Genomic DNA, 23,305 nt, shown 5'->3' on the forward strand with positions numbered 1-23,305 from the left:
GCTTGTACTTTTTATATATTTGATGATTAAACCAAATAATAATAACGACGACAACGATGATGTTGATGATGATGATGAGCTTTCTTTTTTTTTATTCTTGTGGAATACATTGTACAGATACATTGATGTTTGTTAAATAAGAAACAAAAATATAACACTAAATGTTGACAAAGTATGAGTACTTACCATCATCTTCATCCACTCCTTCTGTAATAGCTTCAACCTCCCTCTGTTGACAGTAGGTACCTGATGATAAACAAAGATTATTTAGAGTCAACTATTACAACTATTTGAATATCAATTTTACCATGATTTCCTGTTATTTCAAACTCATTTCCAATTTAATTTTTTTTAATTTAATGTTCTATGATCCATTTGCCCGCTTACTGCCTTACTGTTCCAATCATAGATCGTGATCAGTTTGGTTGCACCAGAGTGGGCTCCATTACAATACCGGTGTGTTGGCTCAGTTGGTAGAGCGTCCTCCTCACAACCGGGAGGTCGGGGGTTCAAACCCCGGCCACGTCAAACCAAAAGACATAAAAGATGGGAACTGCTGCTACCCTGTTTGGCGTTCAATGATTGAAGGGATAGAGGGACGTAGTTCTGGCGCTGCTCAGTGGCTCCTGGGCCCACAATCAAGAGGGCAAAATGAATTTTTAGAGGATTTCTATTTCGAACAATTAAGATATGGATTGGATTATTAGGATGGCTGGAGGTTCTTATCATGTAGCTGGCTCTTCTTTCCCACCCACTTAAATCTTTGTGAATTAACCTGTGGTGGGTGCTTCATTAAGCTGTTTGTACGTTTAGAGCAATTTCATGAACAACTGCTGATCCTTTCTTTTGGTAAGTGATACACTCAAGATATCAAGAGGCGTTGATTTAGTTTCTTAGAAAGAGTCATCAGTCATTCGTCAAGTCACTGTTGATTTACGTACAGCTACATGAAACACCCCCAAGTTTATTTTGATTACAGGCTTGCTCACCTCTGAATTCAAGTCCACGTAGCTGGAATGTGAGGAAGCCGTTTCCCATCTCTACGATGTGTACCAGAGCATTGAGGTAGTCCGACGCCAGGATGAAGCAGTCCCCGGCCATCACGTTACCCCAGCGACCCAGCACCAGATCACCACATAGACTCTCCTGCAGGGATCGTGTCAGGTGCTCGTAAAAGATGGAATTCAGATTGTTGTCATCGGCACCTTGATGAGATGAAACAATGCAATATTCAGGTAAACTTGCATAAGTCGATGTTCCTTAAGTCAAATATTAGACCAGGGGCCCCGTTTCATAAAGGACTTGCAACTGTTTTAACTTTGCCATTATGGCAACTACATGTACCATGGAAACCTTGATTATGATTGGCTGCTGAGCCCTATTACCATGGTAGTTGCCATAATGGCAAAGTTACTACAGTTGCAAGTCCTTTGTGAAACGGGGCCCCAGATTATGCACAAAATGTGTTATATACCTCGAGTTTCGAGTTTCTCTTAAAGTCATACAGATGTCTGTGATTCAACAAGTGCAAATTTAGCTGCACAATTTAATATAAGAATCTCTATATTTAAATGCCACCATCCCCTAAAATATTGATTCAATTCAACTAGATTGTCTTATCAACCATTTACAAATATCAATGAATCATATATGTACAAACAAAAAGTACAATGCATTACAAATGACCAGGAGACTCCTAAAGCCAAGGCTTGATAAATGAAGCACCCCATTCATAATGAACATTTGCAAACAAGATAGGAATCAGGTTCCCTTTTTCTTTAACCACTTTTTATTTTAAGTATTCAACAATAAAACAAATTCATCTTCACAAATTTAACACAAGAGATTACAACAATTTAATAGGATTCTTACCAGGATTTTTCTCAAGCTGTGTGGAGAGCTTTGTGTTGGAATGATCCACTCTTTTGGTACTGGATAAAACAAAAACAAGATGAGCATAATGACAGCTACACTATGATCATATTATCATACTACAGTCAAACCTGTGTAAGAAGCCACCTGTCAACAAAGGCCACATTTTACGTTTCCCTTTGGCGGTCATCAAAGACAGGTGTCGCTGTATACCATATCCCACTTTTTGTAGAGAACATACATTGTTACATGCATAATCAATTGCAAGTGTCTTCAACAGAAAATTCATCAAGGGGTAGTTGAAGGAATGAAGAAGTTAAAATTACTAAGGCAGTATATAGTACTGAAAATGTAATCTAAGGAAAACCTCTTTGTTACATGCTTTACATTTTAACTAAATTATCAACAGAGTATTTTGTATTGTCAGATAGTATAGCTCATTTGTAGATAAATGCCACCAAAATGGGTTAATCTAGAGATTAAAAACATGAGGAATAAATGATAATTGAGACATACTTGTAATCCCTCTCCCAGAACTTCATTGGTCTGATATAAGATGTGATAAATATTGCACTGCCGAGGATAGGGTTGAGAGGAGTAGAGAACAACGCAGAGATGGTGGTCTGGACAAACAACATAGCTGAATCTGGATATCATTGTCAAGGTCAAAATATATTAAACGCCCATGAAAACTGCTTTCACATGGTACGATCACATTGTCGACCACCAACGCAGATATGCACATGTTGGAACAGGGTATTATTACTGCTTGTAAAAAGACCAGGGCCCCTGTCTTACAAATAGTTACAATTGATCCAATCAATCGTAACTCTATGGAAATCCATCAGTGTCATAATTTTTTCTACAGGAAATTTGCACAATATCTTTTGTAAACAAAGAGAAGCACAGCGAATTTTAAAGAAAACATTGAATGCATGAATATACATCATAGTTAGAAAATATTTTGAACAAACATGCAAAATAGATTTTGACGTTGCTGGCCGTCCATAGTTGTGATTGATCCGATCAATCGCAACTCTTTGTAAGACAGGGCCCAGACACATGGCTGGAATGCAATGTATACGTTGCTCATTTCTTAGCAATTACAACATTTTTCGACAAGAATCATTGGTCACACGTATCGCATTTACACATACAAACACTTCACTGGTCATTTTGAGATCATAGCCACATTTATGTTTACATGGAGCATTGAGGCCCAGTGGATTAGTCTCCGGACTTTGAGACAGAGGGTCGTGGGTTTAAATCCCAGCCATTGTGTAGTTTCCTTCTGCAAGAAATTAATCCACATTGTGCTGCACTCAACCAAGGTGAGGTGAATGGGTACCTGGCAGGAATTTATTCCTTCAAATGCCTACCGCGTAAAAGCTACAGCCAGGGTAATAATATCCAAGTCCTTTGAAAGCGCATAGAGTCGTTATTCATGTGTTATGTGCTATAAAAGAACCGACTATTATTATTATTAATGATAGTTAAAAGGATACGAGGAGCACTAAGAGGCTGGGCGAAGGCATGGAATGCTGACCCCCATGTGATCTGCCATGGCGCTATGTAGGTGAAGACAAACTGGAGCTTCAGCAACCATTCATATATCTGATAAAAGAAAATATACATCCAAGAAACAATGTTCAGTTGCTATCCATAAATCTGATAGATCTGATAGACACTTCTCTCTCAAGCACCTTAGCATCAGTGTATTATTTAAATTGCTGCTGCTATTGCTACTACTACTGCTACTACTACTACTATTACTACTGCTACTACTACTACTGCTACTACTACTACTACTACTATTGCTATTGCTACTACTACTACTACTACTACTACTGCTACTACTACTACTATTGCTATTGCTACTACTACTGCTACTACTACTACTACTGCTGCTACTACTACTACTACTACTACTATTGCTACTACCACTACTACCACTACTACCACTACTACCACTACTACCACTACTACCACTACTACCACCACCACCACCACCACCACCACCACCACCACCACTACCACTACCACTACCACTACTACTACTACTACTACTACTACTACTACTACTACTACTACTGCTCCTACTGCTACTACTACTACCACTACTACTACTACTACTACTACTACTACTATGACTACTACTACTACTAGAACTGCTAGTGAACAAGAAAACAATGGAGATCAAATGTCCTACCTTAGTGAGTAGAATGGTCATGATGAAGTAATGGATGACAAAGTAATCTGTGAGGTATGTCTCTGATCCTGCCGTATAATCGTACTTAAAGAACAGAGCTGTGAAGGCAAGGATAGGGTACTGCCGAGCCGTGTCTCCGTATGCACCCCTCAACAGCTTCACACCACAAATACTCATTAAGACGGCTCCACCACTGAATAAAAAAAAATGTTTATATTTCACTGATTAATACACAAATTTTATTTTGATGGAGAGGGATGAGGAAACACATTATTTAAAAGATGAACATATGATATTGATTCTATGCTTGGGTGAAAACAAAAAATCTAATAAACAAATCAATGAAAGCTTGAGAAAAATTTAACGAATAATAAGAAATATTATGAGTTTGAGTGTTGACATCACTTATGATTTGGGAATTCTCCCATTGGTAATGTGACCAACATGTATGTCACAGTTGTACACCTCCCCGATTACTTTACTACATACTTTGCTTCAAATGCCACTTTTTTCAAGTCTATCCATAGATCAGGGTCTCGTAACACAAAGGTTAGCGATTAATCGTACACTTGATTTTCACGATTGATTGTACATTGTAGTCAATGCAATCAATCGTAGAAAAATGTTCTAAGATCATTGCTAAGCTTTGTGTTACGGGCCCCAGGTGTTTTTTCATGGGAGGATGTGTTATAGGGAATTTATAAAATATTTCATGGACAAAGAGTTTGTACTATCATAAGAATGAGCAAAATAAGATATTTTGGGGTATATTTTCATGCAGTGTACAACAGGGGTTGCACTTCTGTGATATCACAAACCTTGGCCATGTTTAAAACGGGAGGGGTTTCCGTAGCAATAGTGTGTTCAACATTCAAATGCTCATAACTTTCTTATTGTTTGTCCAATTTTACTCGAACTTTCCTTGATTTTTTCTGTTCTCATACAAACTAACTTGATCCAAGGGTTCATTCACCTTTAAAACAAAGGATTTGGGACATAGTTTTGGTGGATTCCTACTAATTTTACACAAGTGAATATTATTTCCTATATTGTTGCTGGAATAACGAAATTTGTTTCACAGAGATATTAAATGTTCAAGAGAGTAAAACAAAAAAAAACACAGCCAGCAAAAAAAATTGTATTCAAATGGAATAGTCTCCCCTTTGACACAGAGAGGCTGTTTCATACCTGGGATCTGGAAATGATAAAAACTTGATAAAATATGTAACAAAAAATATATTCTCCCCTAGGTTCCCATAAATTTGAAAAACAGGTCTTATCACCCCAGTAAAGGCACACCGACTTCTAAAATTTTACATGGTTTTACAGAGACTCAAAGTTACAATAGTTTGGTAAAATTGTTGTATCTTTTATTGTAGAAGGGACAAATGAGACTTCTTATTTACATCAAATGCTTCTAGATATAAGTACTTACAATGGGGTGAATTTTTTGGCAATGGCTGGTCCCGATGTAGTGAGTCCACTTACAAAGACCAAAGGATAGAGTACATGGCGCTCGATGAAACATAACCACACATATAGTTTCTCAAATAGCATGATCTTGGCTGCATCTATAAACAAAAAGACAGACAAGATAGAAAGTAATATCGAAGAGATATAACAATTAGAAATAGGTACTATTTTATGCCAACGATTACCTTTACAATTCTTCTTTTAAGTTTTAAGTTTAATCTTGTCAATATCAAACGAATATTCCTTTATTTCTTGCTTTTTTATGTATAGCTATTGCACTGCTTTGTTATTCGAACATAATTTATATGTTATTGTATTTCTGATAATTCATTTTGTTTAACTTATTGTATTTGAAAAATTTAATTATTAAACGTCATTGCTTTTATTATTATCATTAATTTGTATTTCCCAACTTGAGTAGGCCGTTTTCTTACCTTATTTGTAATTTGTAATATGATAATACTTTACACTGTACATTTCCTTTCTTGTTTGTTAAATGTTCAATTATATTAATGTATGCTACTTAATCGTTTTGTAAAGCACTTAGAAACACCAAGTATTAAGTGCTACATAAATACAATGTGTTATTATTATTATTATTATTATTATTCAAGACTACACACATGAAAAAAAAAAAAGCAAATTCATCCTAAATCTTTTGTTATGACTTACAGTGTGAATCATCTTAATAGTTTATAAATATGCAGTATGAATTTGAACTTTATTTTGCATCAAAGAATGATTGTCACTGTACATTGATAGTTATTTTTCACAAAAGTACTTTCTGCACTGTGAAAGATTACAATCGTAACCAACTGATAACATTGCAAGTATTCCTCGTAGTAGATCATGGCACTCCTGTGTGTCTAATTTAATATACATATATTTACATTAAAAATATAATACACATATTTGATAAACCATCAAATCTTTAAAAAAAAAAAAATGACTAGTCAGTAGAACTAATCATTAGTACCAGTCACTAGCAAATTTTCTGTCAAGTTCAATAAATGAATAAACGACTAACCATAAGATTTCAGTCAATCATTTGATTAGGATACATATCACCATTTTAAATTCACAGATATATTCAACCTTCCATAAAATATTTACCAATTAAAAACCTTTAATATTTGTTACTTTGTTGTACAGGTCATTTGACTGATCATGTGATACATTTCAGTCAATCACCATTTTCAAATGATTTCTTACCTCTGACTTCAAACTGATGGTATTCTCTACTCTTGAGAAGGGGTTGTGAGAAGCAAGCGAAGGGAAGCTCTTTCCTAAGCTGAGGCAAGATGTAATGGAGAAGAAATCCTACAACTACAGCGATGATGAACAAAACATAGCTCAATGCAGGCTGTCAGGAGAAAATGAAAAATAAAAGATAATAACAATATGCAACATTTATATAGCACTTAATAAAATGTTTCTAAGCGCTGCGTACAATTACCCCTGCCTTAGCACGGCTACCCTGACCAGGTGCTCAAGCATTCAAGGAATTCTTTCCTCCCAGGTACCCATTTCTAAACCTGGGTGGAGAGTGGAAATGTAGATAAGCACCTTGTCAAAGGATGCGAGTGCTGTGGTGGGATTTGTACCCGGGACCTTGTGGTTCAATTTATCCCTCAAGCCACAACACCTCTACCGATAAAAATAACAATAAAAAACTGAAATTTGCATGAATTACAAATAATGCTTTCGACACCACCTGCAGTGAGTGGAGGCATAATAAAAAGAATCATGAGACAAGTATCAATATAACAATAGACATAACTAAGAATAAGAGGCTACTTTGAATTTGCACTCAAATCCATGATTGGAAAATGGAATAATCCATTTAAATTACACATTACATTTCATGATTAAGCAATCTGACTAAAGACTGAGATGACAGTTTTGTCACCTTTTTTGGTTAAACCTTGAAAGGAGTATCTTACATTCTAACAAGTTTTGAAGACAATTATGATAACTCAGCTAATACTTATGATCAGCAAACAGCTAGTGAAATATATTTGCAGAATTAAATATAAATTATCAAGAGATCAACAAGAAACTCAATCACAGCTCAAAATATTACCCTGGATATGATATGAGTAACTTTCCCTTGGGAAAGACATTAAGAATAAAATTCTCTAAAATAATAAACATCTTCAAGGGGATCATAAAGAATCACATGCACAAGATACCTTTGGAACAGTTCTAAAATGCCCAAGGCATAGCTGTAGGCGTTTGGACTATCAAAAGATAACAAGTATGGCTAATTATTCATACCAAGGCAAGAAGACACTGATGTGGACCCCTTTCATTTGATAAACCATCCTCATCAATAGTACTCGTCAATAGTACCACTTATTAGCAAATGCCCCACAGCTACAATTAATGACTGGTCACATGACAAGATCTCAGCCAATCAATTGATTGGGATCCATATCACCATTTTATGACCAGGGGGCTGTTTCATAAAGCTGATCGTAAGTTAAGAGCGACTTTAAGAACGACTGGTGAACCTTTCTTGTGGTAAAGGATATTGACCAATTATGTTCATTGGCGATTATTTCGAGCATAAGAAAGGTTCACCAGTCGTTCTTAAAGTCACTCTTAACCTATTAACAGCTTTATGAAACATCCACAAGGACTAAAAGATGTACTTACCATGAGTTCAGTGAAGACAGTACTGACATGAAGGGCAGTAACAAATGCCAACATCACAAGGCACACTATCAAATCAGACTGAAGACGCTCACTCTGTCAAACAAACAAAAATAGGGAGGATTATATTCATCCTTCCCTTGTGGTTCGAAGATGGCTGATTAGACCAATCTGCGGCCAAACTGGTCTGTTGCAGTGTGGACAAGCAAAGGCAGGGTCAGGCTCAGTGATGGCACTTTTAAAATTTTATACAGACACCTTTTTTCTTGCATGTCCACACGTCTCAACTCATAGCCTGACACACCTATATGAAAACACCAGACAAGAGATTAAAGCTATGACCCTAAAATAAAAGGGTAGCCAAGTTTTGGATAGATGTTTGATTTATGAACATTTTCTAGACATGAGCAATACAAAAAAATGGAAATGACCATAAATGATGTTAGTCGAGAGGTCCAGTAAAGAAAAAGAACAGAAGAATGAAGATAGAGTTGTCATATCTTCACAGGTTTGACAAATGTTCCAGTTGTGCATAAATCTGTTATTAAGTTCTGACTAACAATATCCAGCCATCGATTCTATAAGTATTATATGTAGTACACCTCTGTGAATACATACATCAATGTGTTTGATAGGTCCTAGAATGAATTTGATTGACTTGAAATGGATGACCTTACCACAGACTTCTTAAGTTTGTCTGGAAGAGGATCCCTGATCTGTTCTTCTTCAGTCTCTTCAGTATTCCCTCTATGATCCTCAGGCATCACATGTTCCTTGATAATGGACCTATCAACACCAACCACAGAATAACAGTTCTTCATTCTTGAGTCAATTTTCATTTTGCCATGACTGTACCCCATCAAATTTCCATTTTAATAAAAACTTGATCTGGGCCCCGTTGCATAAAACTTAATATTATGGTAACTTTGCCATCCAATGGTATCTTTCATGGAATCCTTTATTTTGATTGGCTGTTGGGTCATGTTACCGTGGAAGTTACCATTGGATGGCGAAGTTACCATAATGGCAACTTTTATGCAATGTGGCCCAGTCACACGTTTCATAAAGAGTTACATTTATAGTAACTTTGCCATTATGGTAACTACCATGGAAATCTTGATAGTGATTTGCTGCTGTTGCTGCTGTGCTCTTATCAAGAAAGTTGACGTGATGGCAGAGTTGGAACAGTTGTAAATTTGATATGATATATCATTTAAATTAGATTTAAAAAAAAAAACTGTGTCATCATCTGTGTATTCAAATTCCTAACATACATGAATATTTAAAAGGGTCCTTATATTTGAAGAAATTTATCACACTAGAGTTTTTAATAATTGAAGGTCCTTTAATCTCTAATAAATCAAAGACCCATTACCCTATAAGAGACTTCTGTGAAAAAAAATATGATTACATTTTGTAGAAAATTACAGTGTGTTGATTGGACATGTTTAAACAATACAGAAAACGTTGATGAAGTTTATGATATATTTTTAGACATTTACAAAAAACTATATAATGAAAGTTTTCCAATAACAAATGTTAAAATAAAAAAGACATCTACAGAAAGGTCATGGTTTAATACGGATATCAAGAAAATGTGCAAACGAAAATACTTTTTATATAAGAAATTTTTAAAGAACCCAACTTCCTATAGAGAGAATGTATATAAAAGTTACAGAAACATGGTCCATAGCTTCATTCGTAAAAAGAAACGTGAATTCTATCATCATAAATTTGAAAATGTAAAACACAATTCTAGAGCGACATGGAAAATAATAAATAACATTTTAAAAAAAAATAAGAATAGAGATGTTGATTATAGTATTGAAAATAATGGAGAAATGATCGATAATCAGCAAGAAATTGTAAATGTATTTAATGATTTTTTTTAGTAGTATTGGTTCTAAAATACATGAGAGTACTAGAAATCTATCTCAAGAAAATAACTTTAAAAGGTTTATGAAACACAGTATTTGTCATTCTATGTACTTTACGCCAGTAACAGAAAGAAATATATATGATGTCATTTTGAAATTGGATGCGAATAAAAGCGCGGGTTACGATGATATTAGTCCTAAGGTAGTTAAATATTCAATTCATGCAATAGTTTCCCCTTTATGTAAAATCATTAATATGTCTCTTGAAAATGGTGTGTTTCTGAACTCTTTAAAACTTGCTAAAGTAACTTCTATCTTTAAGAATGGTAATAAAACACTAGTAACTAACTACCGACCCATATCAATTTTATCAGTTTTCAGCAAGGTTTTTGAAAAAATAGTATATGACAAATTGATAGCATTTATTTCAAAACATAACATATTATATAACAAGCAATTCGGTTTCAGACAGGGATACAACACTGCTCATGCATTAATTGATTTAACTGAAAAAATAGCTAAGGAATATGAAAACAAAGCAATAACGATTGGTGTATTTTTAGACTTATCTAAAGCATTCGATTGTATAGACCATAACATTTTAATTGATAAGCTATCATCGTACGGGTTTAGAGAGACAGTATTGAAGTGGTTAATCAGTTACTTAAGAAATCGAAAACAATGTGTATGCATGATTTTCAGGATATTAGAGTAGGGGTACCCCAGGGGTCCAACCTACGCCCTCTTCTTTTTATATTGTACATGAATGACCTGCAACATGTAAATAATATTTTAACTACTACCTTATTTGCAGACGATACAAGTTTATTTTTATCTGGTAAGGATCCCATTCAATTAAATAATATTTTAAATTCTGAAATGGAAAAAAGATCACATTTGGTTCCAAGCCAACAGACTACAAATTAACACTAAGAAGACATGTTTTATGATTTTCAAGCCCAAAAATAAGAAAATTGAAGAAAACTCCATAAAATTATATATAAATGATTTTGAAATTCAGAAAGTGCAATATAGGACATTCCTAGGTGTCACAATTGACGATAGCATGAGTTGGAAACAACATGTAAATAATATTTCTATGAAGATTTCTCAAACCATTGGTGTACTTAATAGAATAAAAGGTGACTTACCATTGCATATTCATGTTCAATTATACAATACAATGATACTCACGCATCTCAGCTATTGCAATATCGTATGGGGGGACTGTGCAAATTATTTAATGCTACAATTATTTCGCTTACAAAAACGGGCAATAAGAATAATAACAAATTCCCCATATTTAGCTCACTCTCATCAATTATTCTGTAAATTAAAGATTCTAAAAATTTATGATATACATACCCTTCACACTGCAAGTTTTATGTTTTCATACTACAGGAATCAGTTGCCTGACACATTCAACAGTTATTTTAAAACAAATCGCAGTGTAAACAAATATAATACGAGAAATTCTGATAATTTATACATTCCTTTTTACCGTTTTTCTTTCTCAAGAACAGTCATAAGTTATAGTGGACCACTCATATGGAACAGTTTGCCCCCTGAAATAAAAGAAAGTCCTTCGCTAAATTCTTTTAAAGTAAGATGTAAGTCTTACCTTCTAAATATGTATACTTCACCATGTTCTCAGTGAATAAGCTTGCTTATAATATGTATATATAGTGTATATATATATATATAATATGTAATATAGTTGTTGTTTTTATTCAAATTCTTCATTAGTTTGTTGATTTCGTTTATTTTGTAATGTGTGTTTCTTGCAATCTAATAAATTGATTGCAGGATGGTCTTTTTTCGGTAATGAATGTTAATCAGGGAGTAGCCTAGATAGGTCTATTTGGCTTTTGCTATTCCCCCACATCGCATTCATTACCCTATGTATTTTGTTATTTTTGTTAATTTGTCATTTTACATTATTCATTACTCCTTTACTATGGAATCATTTTGATTGATCTCGATATATTGTATCTTGTTTGTTTTTCAGAGATGTGAAATAAATGAATTTGAATTTGAATTTACAGCTGTTTATTGCAGTTGAAATATCTTCCTTTTTTGTATGATATAGAAACACCACAGTGGTCGTTTGAATGATTTCCACAAAAGTTACAATTAATTTCAGTTGTGGAAACTCAGTCACTCGTAGAAGGCATCTACACTACAGTGGTATCTGCTATTTCAGACATTTTCACAAATATAATGAAATCTAGAGAAGCATCTTACCATACGACACCAGGATTGGAGGCACTTCTACTGAGATGATAGCTGACTGCTACAGCTAACCCACAAAACACAGAGAACAACACATGTTGGGATGAAGCTTCTTCATCCTGTAACAAATACATTCAAACATTAATTATATCTTAATTCATATTGGTTTCATTGAACAGGGGTCCATTACATAAAACTTGTTATTACAAATTTGCAATAACAGTTAAAAGCTACTCAAATCCTTCAATCTGATTGGCTGATGTTGTAGAAATTGAGCATTTGTTATTATAACAAATCTTTATGAAACAGGGCCCGGTAGCAATGATCGTTTCATGTATGTGACCTACCACTACAAAACAACCAAAAAGTGTCACTGGGAAGATTTCAATTGAAATAAATCAACTGTGTTTTGGGTAATATTGGTCACATTTCAGTGGGTAATTTTTCTTTTTTTAAAGAGTAATATCCATTTTCATATGTGCTGTAAAGTACCAATCAATCCCAAAGTGAATTCTTTTAGCCGAGACCCAAAATATCTAGTTCATTTTTATCTTTCCTCGATTCATCATGTGGCAGGATCCTACATTTATGGTAGTTCTGAATAAAGAACACAATATGCTTACTACTTATTTGCCAAATATGTTGTTAATTTGATGACTTCTATGAAAATTCTATAGAGTACAAATCTTCTCAATGTCACCTTAATCCCTGGCAACCTTTTTGTGGTTTGGTGGTGTCTGGTTACAAATGCAACTTCCATCATGCATCAATATAATTATATTTTTTAAAATCATATTTGGAGAATAATTCATTACAGTGATAGGAAAAGATGAATGTTACCTGAAGGCCACCATAGGCAAACCCGCATAAAACCAGTACAGCTATTATACTACGGAAGGTGGAGTAAGCAGCAGCTCCCAAACCAGTGGTACCTACAAACACCAAAGAAACAATGATCAAACAGAGACTGCTCAGTGGCTGATCAAACCACACAAAAGCAATAAAAGACAGCCTAATGTGTCTTTGACCACCCTCAGTCACTTTCCTGGACCATTCGTTTCCTGGGGTGTTTCAAAAAGATGCGAGCTACCGTGTACTTATCAATAAGAAAAACATACCATGTGTGCGTCTTCATGTAAGCATGACTCTAAGTCACAATTAATTCTTTGTGAAACCCCACCCCCAAGGATCATACTGTCAGTGCAGCTAAAATAGTTCCGAGATTGACCAAGAGGGTGACAGCTGATACGGTTAAAGCCTGGTATGGTTATCTCCTATACAGACAAAAATACCATGCATGTTTCCTCATGCATACTCATCAGCTATAAGAGAAACAATAACTTCCGACAAGGTTGAACTCTTTCTAATCACCCTTTGAGTACATGCAAGCTTGCCTCTTTATGACATGACAGAGTAAACAATTCAGATTTTATCAGATTAAAAGCGGCCTTTCATTTCCAATTCTCACACCTCATCACAGACATAACAATAGGCTAATGCAGGAAAGCCACTATGAAAAGACGCTTAGTGCCTTTAAAGTGGAATATAGCGCAAAGTCACAGCACAAGACTTTCAACAACGTACATAAGTAAACTTACCACTGCCTCCAAATATGTGAATATCTGCTGTTTCTAGTAGATACATAACAAACGTATTGCACTGAGGGAGGAGACCCACTAGGAAGACCAGAGGAAAGAACAAGATAAACACTGTAGGGAGAAAAAATAAAACAAATGTTACAATGATTAAGACTTTAGTGAACAATCACATTGAATGCATGTATTCATGGGATCTTTAGAAACATTATGAGGATGAATTTTTTTTTTTAAATAAAGCATTATGAAAGGAAAGTTGTCATTGCAAAATACAACAAGGAAACATATTCTCTGAATATATAGATAACACATTCTGTTATAATTCATATATACCGAATGCATATCATACATCTCCGGATCATCTATCATACATCATCTATGATACTTATAGTGATGATGACAATGACAATGGTGATGATGATGGTGATGATGGTGATGATGATGATAATGATGACAATGATGATGATGAAGATCATGATGATGAAGATCATGATGATGATGGTAATGACGAGGAGGAGGAGAAACAGGAGGACGAGGAAGACAAAGACGAAAATGAAAATGATAAAGAAATGAAAATGATGATTCCTAATAATACTTTACCTAATAAAAGATCCCTTGCAAATATAAGTAACTCAAGAGTAGTGAAGGTAAAGTTGTAGAGCTCAAAGAGCGTTCTGTTTCGATGCGGTAACGTACTGGAAAGATGATCTAGTAGAAGGATCAAGCTACAACATAGGCAGAAGTACAGTGGTCTACTGTAAGCTATTACTGGATTGTGACCCTGTATAAAGAGAGTCAAAAACATAATAAATGTAGACATGGGACATCTTATCTCACAGAACCATCAAGCAACAAGATACTATATAAGCAAAATTATAGGTCTGTGAAGGATGTCAATAAAGAAATCACACAATCAAAGGATGAAAAGCTGGAGAGTTTTTAATCAAATACAAATAAGTTTGTAATGAAGGGAATCCTTTATACAACCTACAATAAACTCCCTATACTTCACTGCATTCTTTTGCCTAATAACCAGCATACATTAATCACATTCACCAATTTATATACAAAACCAGAGATATAAGAAAACAAGTGGAACGCCTCTGGCAGTCTCGCCTGCATTATGCAATTTAATATAGCAGCAGTGCTAACTTTGAAAACTACTATAAAATAATCATTCACAAAAACACCATTCATATAATGACATGATACCACGTTCATTGACCATAAATGACATTTGAACGGAGACTTAAGACTGTCAACTACACCCATGTCCACATTTCATTCACTCTATCCATAAACTTTCAAAGTTATGATGGCACTTCAACAATTACCCCAACATGGCCTAAGTTTATTGACCTTAACTGACCTTTGACTTGGTTTTGTGACCTGAAACTCACAGGGGATGTTCAGTGATGCTTGATTACTCTTATATCCCAAGTTTTATGAACTAGATCCATAAACTTTCAGTTAGGATGGTAATTCAACAACTACCCCCAACACGGCCAAAGTTCATTGACCTTAAATGACCTTTGACCATGGTCATGTGACCTGAAACTCGTACAGGATGTTCAGTGATACTTGATTACTCTTATGTCCAAGTTTTATGAACTAGATCCATAAACTTTCAGAGCTAGAATGGTAATTTAACATATACCCCCAACACGGCCAAAGTTCATTGACCTTAAATGACCATTGACCATGGTCATGTGACCTGAAACTCACACAGGATATTCAGTGGTACTTGATTAACCTAATGTCCAAGTTTCATGAACTAAATCCATAAATTGTCAAAGTTATGATAGTAATTCAACAAATACCCCCAACTTGACCAAAGTTCATTGACCCTAAATGACCTTTGACCTTGGTCACGTGACCTGAAACTCGAGCAGGATGTTCACTAATACTTGATTAACCTTATGCCCAAGTTTCATGAACTAGGTCCATATACTTTCTAAGTTATGATGTCATTTCAAAAACTTAACCTTCGGTTAAGATTTTGAAAATAATTTTCCCAACATGGTCTAAGTTCATTTACCCTAAATGACCTTTGACCTTGGTCATGTGACCTGAAACTCGGGCAGGATGTTCAGTAATACTTGATTAACCTTATGTCCAAGTTTCATGAACTAGGTCCATATACAGTCAGACCGCAGGTCCCTATGCTAATGAGCAAAAAGGCCAGATTCATCCAAATCATCTCGTGGCTGAATCCTCCTCCTTGCAAAATCTCGTGATTCATGAGATTTTCTTTCTCTAAGAATTTACCTGTTTTAACCTCAAGTTAAATGAAATATTATTGCACCATCAGACAGAGTAAAAGTTACTCTTTCATATTGGTCATTTATTTTGTATACAATATTTTGTTAAATAAGTAAATTTCTGGCCTGAAAATGTGCCTCAAAACTGAATTTTCTTCCTCTGCTTTCTTTTGCAAATTGTGCAAAACTTTTTATTTTGAGCCTCAATGATATCTATATCACCATAAAGCTGAACTTCTGTACTTTCTCACGATGCCACTCTTGATATGCGGCACCTTTTAATCGGGTCAAGATCACACTTTTCCCACCAAGGTACAAGACGAGATTTCTGAAATTTTGTACTTGCATGAAATCCAGAGTTCTGATTGGCTGGATAAGGTTCACAGAACAACAGGCGCGGGGTATTTAAGGAGATTACCACATGGGAAGTGTGACCTTCCCACGAACCCAGGCACTGGAACCGTTGGAATTTGCCATTGTGTGGTCTTGTTGACCAATCAGAGTGCAGTATTCTTGTTTTCAAGCTGCTTTATGTACTTGGCAAATGAAAAGTGTGATCTTGACCCGATTAAACCAATTCTTATTTTGAAACCTATATCATTTCAAAGCATACATATTCAGCTTTATCATAATATAAAAATCATTTGGGCTCAAACAAAAATAAAGTGTGAAAATAGCAGCTTTTGTCAGGTGAAAAAATTTATTTTGTAGCATATTTTAGATCAAAATTTTAACCTATATTACAAAATCTTTGAATAAATCCAAACACATGACCTGAAAGAATGATTCTTCTTCTTTACAATGGTACCAAATTCATGAAATTCGATGCGCAATTAGAGCAGGAATGACCGAATGAAAAGAGGTGTTTTGGTCCGCATCAAGCTCATTAAATATGCAAAACATCTCAAGTTATGAATATCACTTGGATAAAAGAAGCCACTTTCTTGGGACCTGCAGTCTGACTGTATACTTTCTAAGTTATGACATCATTTCAAAAACTTAACCTTAGGTTAAGATTTGATGTTGACGCCGCCGCCGCCGTCGGAAAAGCGGCGCCTATAGTTTCGCTCTGCTATGCAGGCGAGACAATGAGAGCAAGTTGAACAAAAACTTGAACATTTTTGTAACAGACCAACAGACTCACTAGGTCTCTGCTGAACTTTGTTCAGGCGAGACAAATACATGAAGAGCATCTATTTCCCCCCAATTTTCCCCTTTTATCGATTCTACTCATCTATTAATTTCATACTTTTACTACTCACTTAATCAAAATCTTAATTCATATGATTAATTATTATCTACATTTTAATTTAAAATACCGGTATTTACTTTCATTCTCTTAATAAGAATCTTGTTAATTTATTCTGCATCCTGAACATTAAAGTTCATTGACCCTAAACTGACCTTTCACCTTGGTCATGTGACCTGAAACTCGGGCAGGATTTTCAGTAATACTTGATGATTACCCTTATGTCCAAGTTTCATGAACTATACTTTCTAAATTAAGATGACATTTCAAAAGTTTAACATTGGTTAAGATTTCAATGTAGACGATGCCGCCGGGCCATCGAAAAAGCGGCGCTTAGCCTATAGTCTTGCTCTGCTATGCAGGCTAGACAAAAACTGGGGAAATATATATGTGAATTTCTTTTATATAATGAAACTGGTTTGACTTTTTCAATATCTTTTAAATATCATTTCCCAGTACATCAACAATAGTCCTACCCCAACTTTCAACTTTTTAAAGGGACATGATACCAAGTTCAAAATGGACAAATAAATCTAAAATTACAACCTAATTCCCTTGACTTGCCAAGGTAAGCATGTCCATGTACATGTACATCATTACTTTTCCTCGTTATCATGTTTCTAATCCTGATTTTTTTTTCTATTTATAATTTTTGCAGCTGAGATAAAATATATGCTGCCCTAGTTTTCAGCAGGTTAACTAGCAGAGTTTCAACAAGTTGTTTACAAATTAAAAATTGATTAAATCCTGGCTCAAGGTAACATAATGCACACTTTATACTGTATGCCCAACAATGTATTGATTTGCTTCCTTGCATATATGTAGCTTACCATCAATATTACTATAAACCTTTTGTGTGATTTAATGTGTAGGCCTATTCTTCTTCTTCTGATAAAGTACTGTCCAACGACTGGTGTATTATCGTACTACATGTACATACAATATTATGTTATTAATTATGTTGTCATAATGCACAATGGCAAAGGCCTTCATGAATTTTGAAGAAAAAACCCCACTAAAATATCAAGAAAATTACGTAAAGTGTAATTTATAAAATAATGGCAATATTTGTAGCAATTTATCATTTACATGAATAATATACTGCATGATTAAATGGGATGTTATTCCATGCACTTGACCTTTTCTGAGAGCCCTCAGTCACAATTACATACATGTACCCCCCCCCCCTTCCCGTCAAAATCATTATAGAAATATTGATGATTTTGATAAATAAACTATAGAAAGCAATCCCTAATCCCTTTAGTGTACTGTACTATAACATTATCAAGAAAAAAAGAAACAAGAGCTTCAACAGGGTAAAAGACAAGAAAATTAGAATCCCCCTGTAAATTCAGGGGCCCGTATTCTGATAGCAGGTTTAACTTAAACTCAGGTTTAAAGTTGTGGTTTAAGTATGGGAAGCCAAAAGTATCAAAATTTTTATTAAGTTGTACGTTTCTTATGTTTACTATGCTCTTTCATGATTCATTGATGGTGAAGACAATCATCTATTTATACTTCCTAGACAAATATTAATGATTTGAGAGCCAAATGAGCTGAAGTATGATATCTCTACTGTTAGTGATTTATGTAACAATTGGCTAGCCATACTTAAACCACATCTTTAAACCCGAGTTTAAGTTAAACCTGCTATCAGAATATGGGCCTATATGCTTTAAACATGTATGTAAGTAGCCCTAGATAATCCTAGTACATGAACATGGTAGGGAGTTGCAGGAGTAGAGAACTCCTTGATTGTACAGTACATGGTACTCTCCATACAAGTTGGAACAATAGTGTTCAACCACCAGTCATAATCCCATTATTAGCATCCAATCACTGTAGAATAGTCAGACAAGGGAAGATTTGGAGACTGTCCTTCAATAACAATACATCTGAATCCTACTAATCTCTGGTTGAACTTGTTGGTGGTCACTGTTTTGAGTTGAAAGTACATGTAGGAAACCAATGTAGCCATTAGCCAAAGGCCTACATGTCCTGTACAGGGATACTCTAGTGCTGGGCAGTGGGGTCAGAGCTTGGCACATCAATCAAAATTATACATTGTTGATTATAGTCCTGTACATATGTACATGTACTCTAGGTGATAACATACACATACTTCTAAACATCGCTTCAAGAATGATTTTGGTAGAGAAAAATTCACTGTAAACTGGTTCACAAAGCAAAGCAGTCTTGATTACTGTGCCAATTTATAAAACAAATCACAAGATACACTGTAGTTCTACAAGATTGGTTAGACTTTCGAGCTTTCAGTCATGCTGAACCCATTCCTACTGAATTGGTTTATTTGGAGCCAGTTCAGGAAGTACATGCACTACTACATTTAACTGTGAACAGGGTCAAACATGCGTTATAGCACCAATTAAAGAACCAAACAAACTTTATTATACATGTACATACTATGTTACAAGCTTTAAAACGAAATCAGACAGAAACATACTTGAAAGTAGTGGGGATGTATATTCCCTTCACTGCAAAGATCGGTCCTTATTGCAATTAACCTCTATAAGAACAAGCAAACATGTCTGGCAATCTTGTCCCATGGAGCTAACAAAGTGATATTGCCATGGCAACTAAATGATTATGATGAAATTCATCAAATTCCATCCTGTTGTGGTGATGTGACTTTTGGCTCTGTCCCATAACACAGACACAGTGGCTGCGTGTTTATAGTGTACCCGAAATGCTTTCAAATATCTTACAGATACAGCTGTTGGGTCAGACATGTGCTTGTAATTCCAACTACCAAACGTGGGTTGGGGGTGCTCGAGCTACATTATACATGTGAATTACATTGTATATCATGTACATGTACACATATCATTGGATCGATTTTCGATTTTTTGTGTCTTCTGTCGGTATCGTTGAGGCACTTGTTAGAACTGTAAAAGTCATTCTATTCACTATGAAAACACATCCTTCTATTTACATTTAGATAGTGAATGATCTAATTTTGAGGTATTGTTACAATGAAAAAGATTGCAATTATGAGATTACATGTACCAATTAATATTTTAAAACAAGTGGAATGCCTCTGGCCGTCTCACCTGCATCACGCGATTCAATATAGCAGCAGTGCTGATTTTGAAAACTACTATAACTCGCACAAGATGTTCAGTGATACTTGGTTACTCTTATTTCCACGTTTTATGAACTAGACCAATACACTTATAGAGATATGATGGCAATTCAACAAATACCCCCAACGTGGCCAAAGTTCTTTGACCTTACATGACCTTTGACCTTGATCATGTGACCTGAAACTCACACAGGATGTTCAGTGATACTTGATTACTATTATGTCCAAGTTTTATGAACTAGACCAACACACTTTCAAATTTATGGCTGTAATTCAACAAATACCCCAATTTGGCCAAAGTTCATTGACCCTAAATGACCTTTGACCTTGATCATGTGACCTGAAACTTGCACAGGATGTTCAGTAATACTTGATTACTATTATGTCCAAGTTTCATGAATCAGATCCATAAACTTTCAAAGTTATGATGGTAATTCAACAGATACCCCCAATTCGGCCAAAGTTCATTGACCCTAAATGACCTTTGACCTTGGTCATGTGATGTGAAACTCATGCAGGATGTTCAGTGATACTTGATTAACCTTATGTATAAGTTTCATGAACTAGGTCCATATATTTTCTAAGTTATGATGACATTTCAAAAACTTAACCTTAGGTTAAGATTTTGATGTTGATTCCCCCAACATGGTCTAAGTTCATTGACCCTAAATGACCTTTGACCTTGGTCATGTGGCATGAAACTCAGGCAGGATGTTCAGTAATACTTGATTAACCTTATGGCCAAGTTTCATGAACTAGGTCCATATACTTTCTAAGTTATGCTGTCATTTCAAAAACTTAACCTCAGGTTAAGATTTGGTGTTGACGCCGCCGCCGCCGTCGCCGTCGCCGCCGCCGCCGCCGTCGGAAAAGCGGCGCCTATAGTCTCACTCTGCTATGCAGGTGAGACAAAAATGACAAATTTTGAATGTCCATAATCATGCATGTATTCAAATGTTCAATTTCTTTTACCCGAATGAAGCTTGACATACCCTTCACACAATATACCTCATATTTTCTCATTGCCTATTTTGAATAGGCAATACTTTTCAATAAACCCAATTCCTTCACATTGGAAAGCCAAGAGGATAGTAATACTTACATGCATTGGGGAGGCAGCATCTGGTTGAACACTCTGAAGAAAACAAAAGAGAGAACAATTACAAATCAATACTATATATATGCTGCATTAAATCAGGACAAATTTCTAATTATTTGGTAAGATGAACATGTTTTTATATGAATTCTTAACATATTTTCTACCAAAAGCACAACAAAAGTTAAATTTTTAGCTCATTTGTTGATTGGTGTGCCGCAGCACTCATACCTCCACTGATACAGCAGTGATCCTTATATTTGTGTTATATGTCTTTTGGCATGAGCAAGAAATTATGGTCATATGATCTCATCCGAAAAAAAATCTAAAGCCTAAAATGGTCAGGTCTTTTTTTTTCTCCTTCGTATATTTTACTGGCGAATGGCATGGTAGAACATCATTTGTGACATATATGTCACAAATGATGTTTTACCATGCCATTCGCCAGTAAAATAAAATAAAAAGTAGGAAAAACTATGAAAACTAGGGTCAGTCTGCACACTTTCATGTTGGAGGGTCAGTTTAAAAAAATAAAATCAAATAGAAAATTAAATGTCAGCAGATTTGACAATGGTCGGTCAGGTTAGGGCAAACAAATTTTTTCCCTTTAGTACCAACTCAGGTACACCGCTTCTTCAATACGTACCTTTATAAGAGAGTACTGACAACTTGCTACAATGAGACAGAACCAAAACAGCCAAAAATCATAAAGGAAACCTTGGGTCATGACAGCAAAGCCAAAGAGGGATACTAGTACTGCTAGCAAAACTGCAAAAACACTCTCCACCACTGTGCGATTCCTGAAATAAAAAAGCAAAAAACACACTCCATTTGGATTTCATAGATGAAAAAATATCATTCACTAGAATTTTTATATTCAGGAACAAATAAATGCATATAACAAAAATACGAAAGTATTTATTTATTTGTGATTCTCATAATGATGTTCTCTGATTTTTCAAAATTTCCCAGGTAGTAGGATACACCATCACCATCATCTTAATCATTGATATATCCACTGCCATCGACATCGCCATCACCATCATCACCATTATCTTCAACATCAGCACCATTATCTTCACCATCAGCATCACGATCACCAGTATCAGCATCATCATCATCAACATTTTCATCAACATTACCATCATCACAACCACCATCATAATCTCCATCACATTCATCATCATCGCCAACACCACCACCATTACCATCACCATCATCATCATCCTTGAAGTCACCAACCTGTCAAAGAGGGCCAGGAATGCCAGCCTATCAAAGCTGACTCGTATTGATCTCCACGGCAGGACCCAGAAGCGATAGTTATGGAGGACCTTGACCTTGTTGTCCCTATTGCGTATCCACCGTCCCGTGGCCCTGGCTGCCACCGCCGACCTACTCTCCATGCTGTGCATTTCCTCATAAGTACTACTAGAGTCCATGTTAGGGTAGGCATCAAAGAGACCCGTCAGGGTGGCCTCCCACTGGTGCGGATCCGTTAAACGGTCCAGGATATTGGTGGGAAGGTCCAGGTCTATCCCGCTGCTGGCTACCCCTGCTCCTCCTCCAACGCTGGTTCCGCCTGCGGACGTGCTGCTGATGGCACGTAAGGCCCGAGGAGGTGGCCTGGGCTTTGGTACTGATATGACGGTAGAGTCAGAATGACAGCTCGATGTCTCTTCCCTG

General features: G+C 35.5%; 1 protein-coding gene across 1 annotated transcript in view; it reads right to left on the minus strand.

The window, feature by feature from the left end:
* Window positions 1–23,305, minus strand: part of LOC129265264 (pecanex-like protein 1) — a 62,346-nt gene that overhangs the window by 10,443 nt on the left and 28,598 nt on the right. Inside the window, exons 12-28 of the mRNA XM_064102536.1 lie at window positions 22,865–23,302; window positions 22,269–22,422; window positions 21,629–21,661; window positions 14,514–14,694; window positions 13,917–14,027; window positions 13,159–13,250; window positions 12,331–12,437; window positions 8,887–8,995; window positions 8,213–8,305; window positions 6,767–6,917; window positions 5,517–5,652; window positions 4,082–4,274; window positions 3,378–3,486; window positions 2,389–2,518; window positions 1,873–1,931; window positions 990–1,205; window positions 187–246 (exon numbers count right to left, since the gene is read on the minus strand). Of these exons, the coding sequence (XP_063958606.1) occupies window positions 187–246; window positions 990–1,205; window positions 1,873–1,931; window positions 2,389–2,518; window positions 3,378–3,486; window positions 4,082–4,274; window positions 5,517–5,652; window positions 6,767–6,917; window positions 8,213–8,305; window positions 8,887–8,995; window positions 12,331–12,437; window positions 13,159–13,250; window positions 13,917–14,027; window positions 14,514–14,694; window positions 21,629–21,661; window positions 22,269–22,422; window positions 22,865–23,302 (2,372 nt within the window). The remainder of the gene's footprint in view (window positions 1–186; window positions 247–989; window positions 1,206–1,872; window positions 1,932–2,388; window positions 2,519–3,377; window positions 3,487–4,081; window positions 4,275–5,516; window positions 5,653–6,766; window positions 6,918–8,212; window positions 8,306–8,886; window positions 8,996–12,330; window positions 12,438–13,158; window positions 13,251–13,916; window positions 14,028–14,513; window positions 14,695–21,628; window positions 21,662–22,268; window positions 22,423–22,864; window positions 23,303–23,305) is intronic.

Source organism: Lytechinus pictus, chromosome 7 (genome assembly GCF_037042905.1).
Source record: "Lytechinus pictus isolate F3 Inbred chromosome 7, Lp3.0, whole genome shotgun sequence".
Lineage (NCBI taxonomy): Eukaryota > Metazoa > Echinodermata > Echinoidea > Temnopleuroida > Toxopneustidae > Lytechinus > Lytechinus pictus.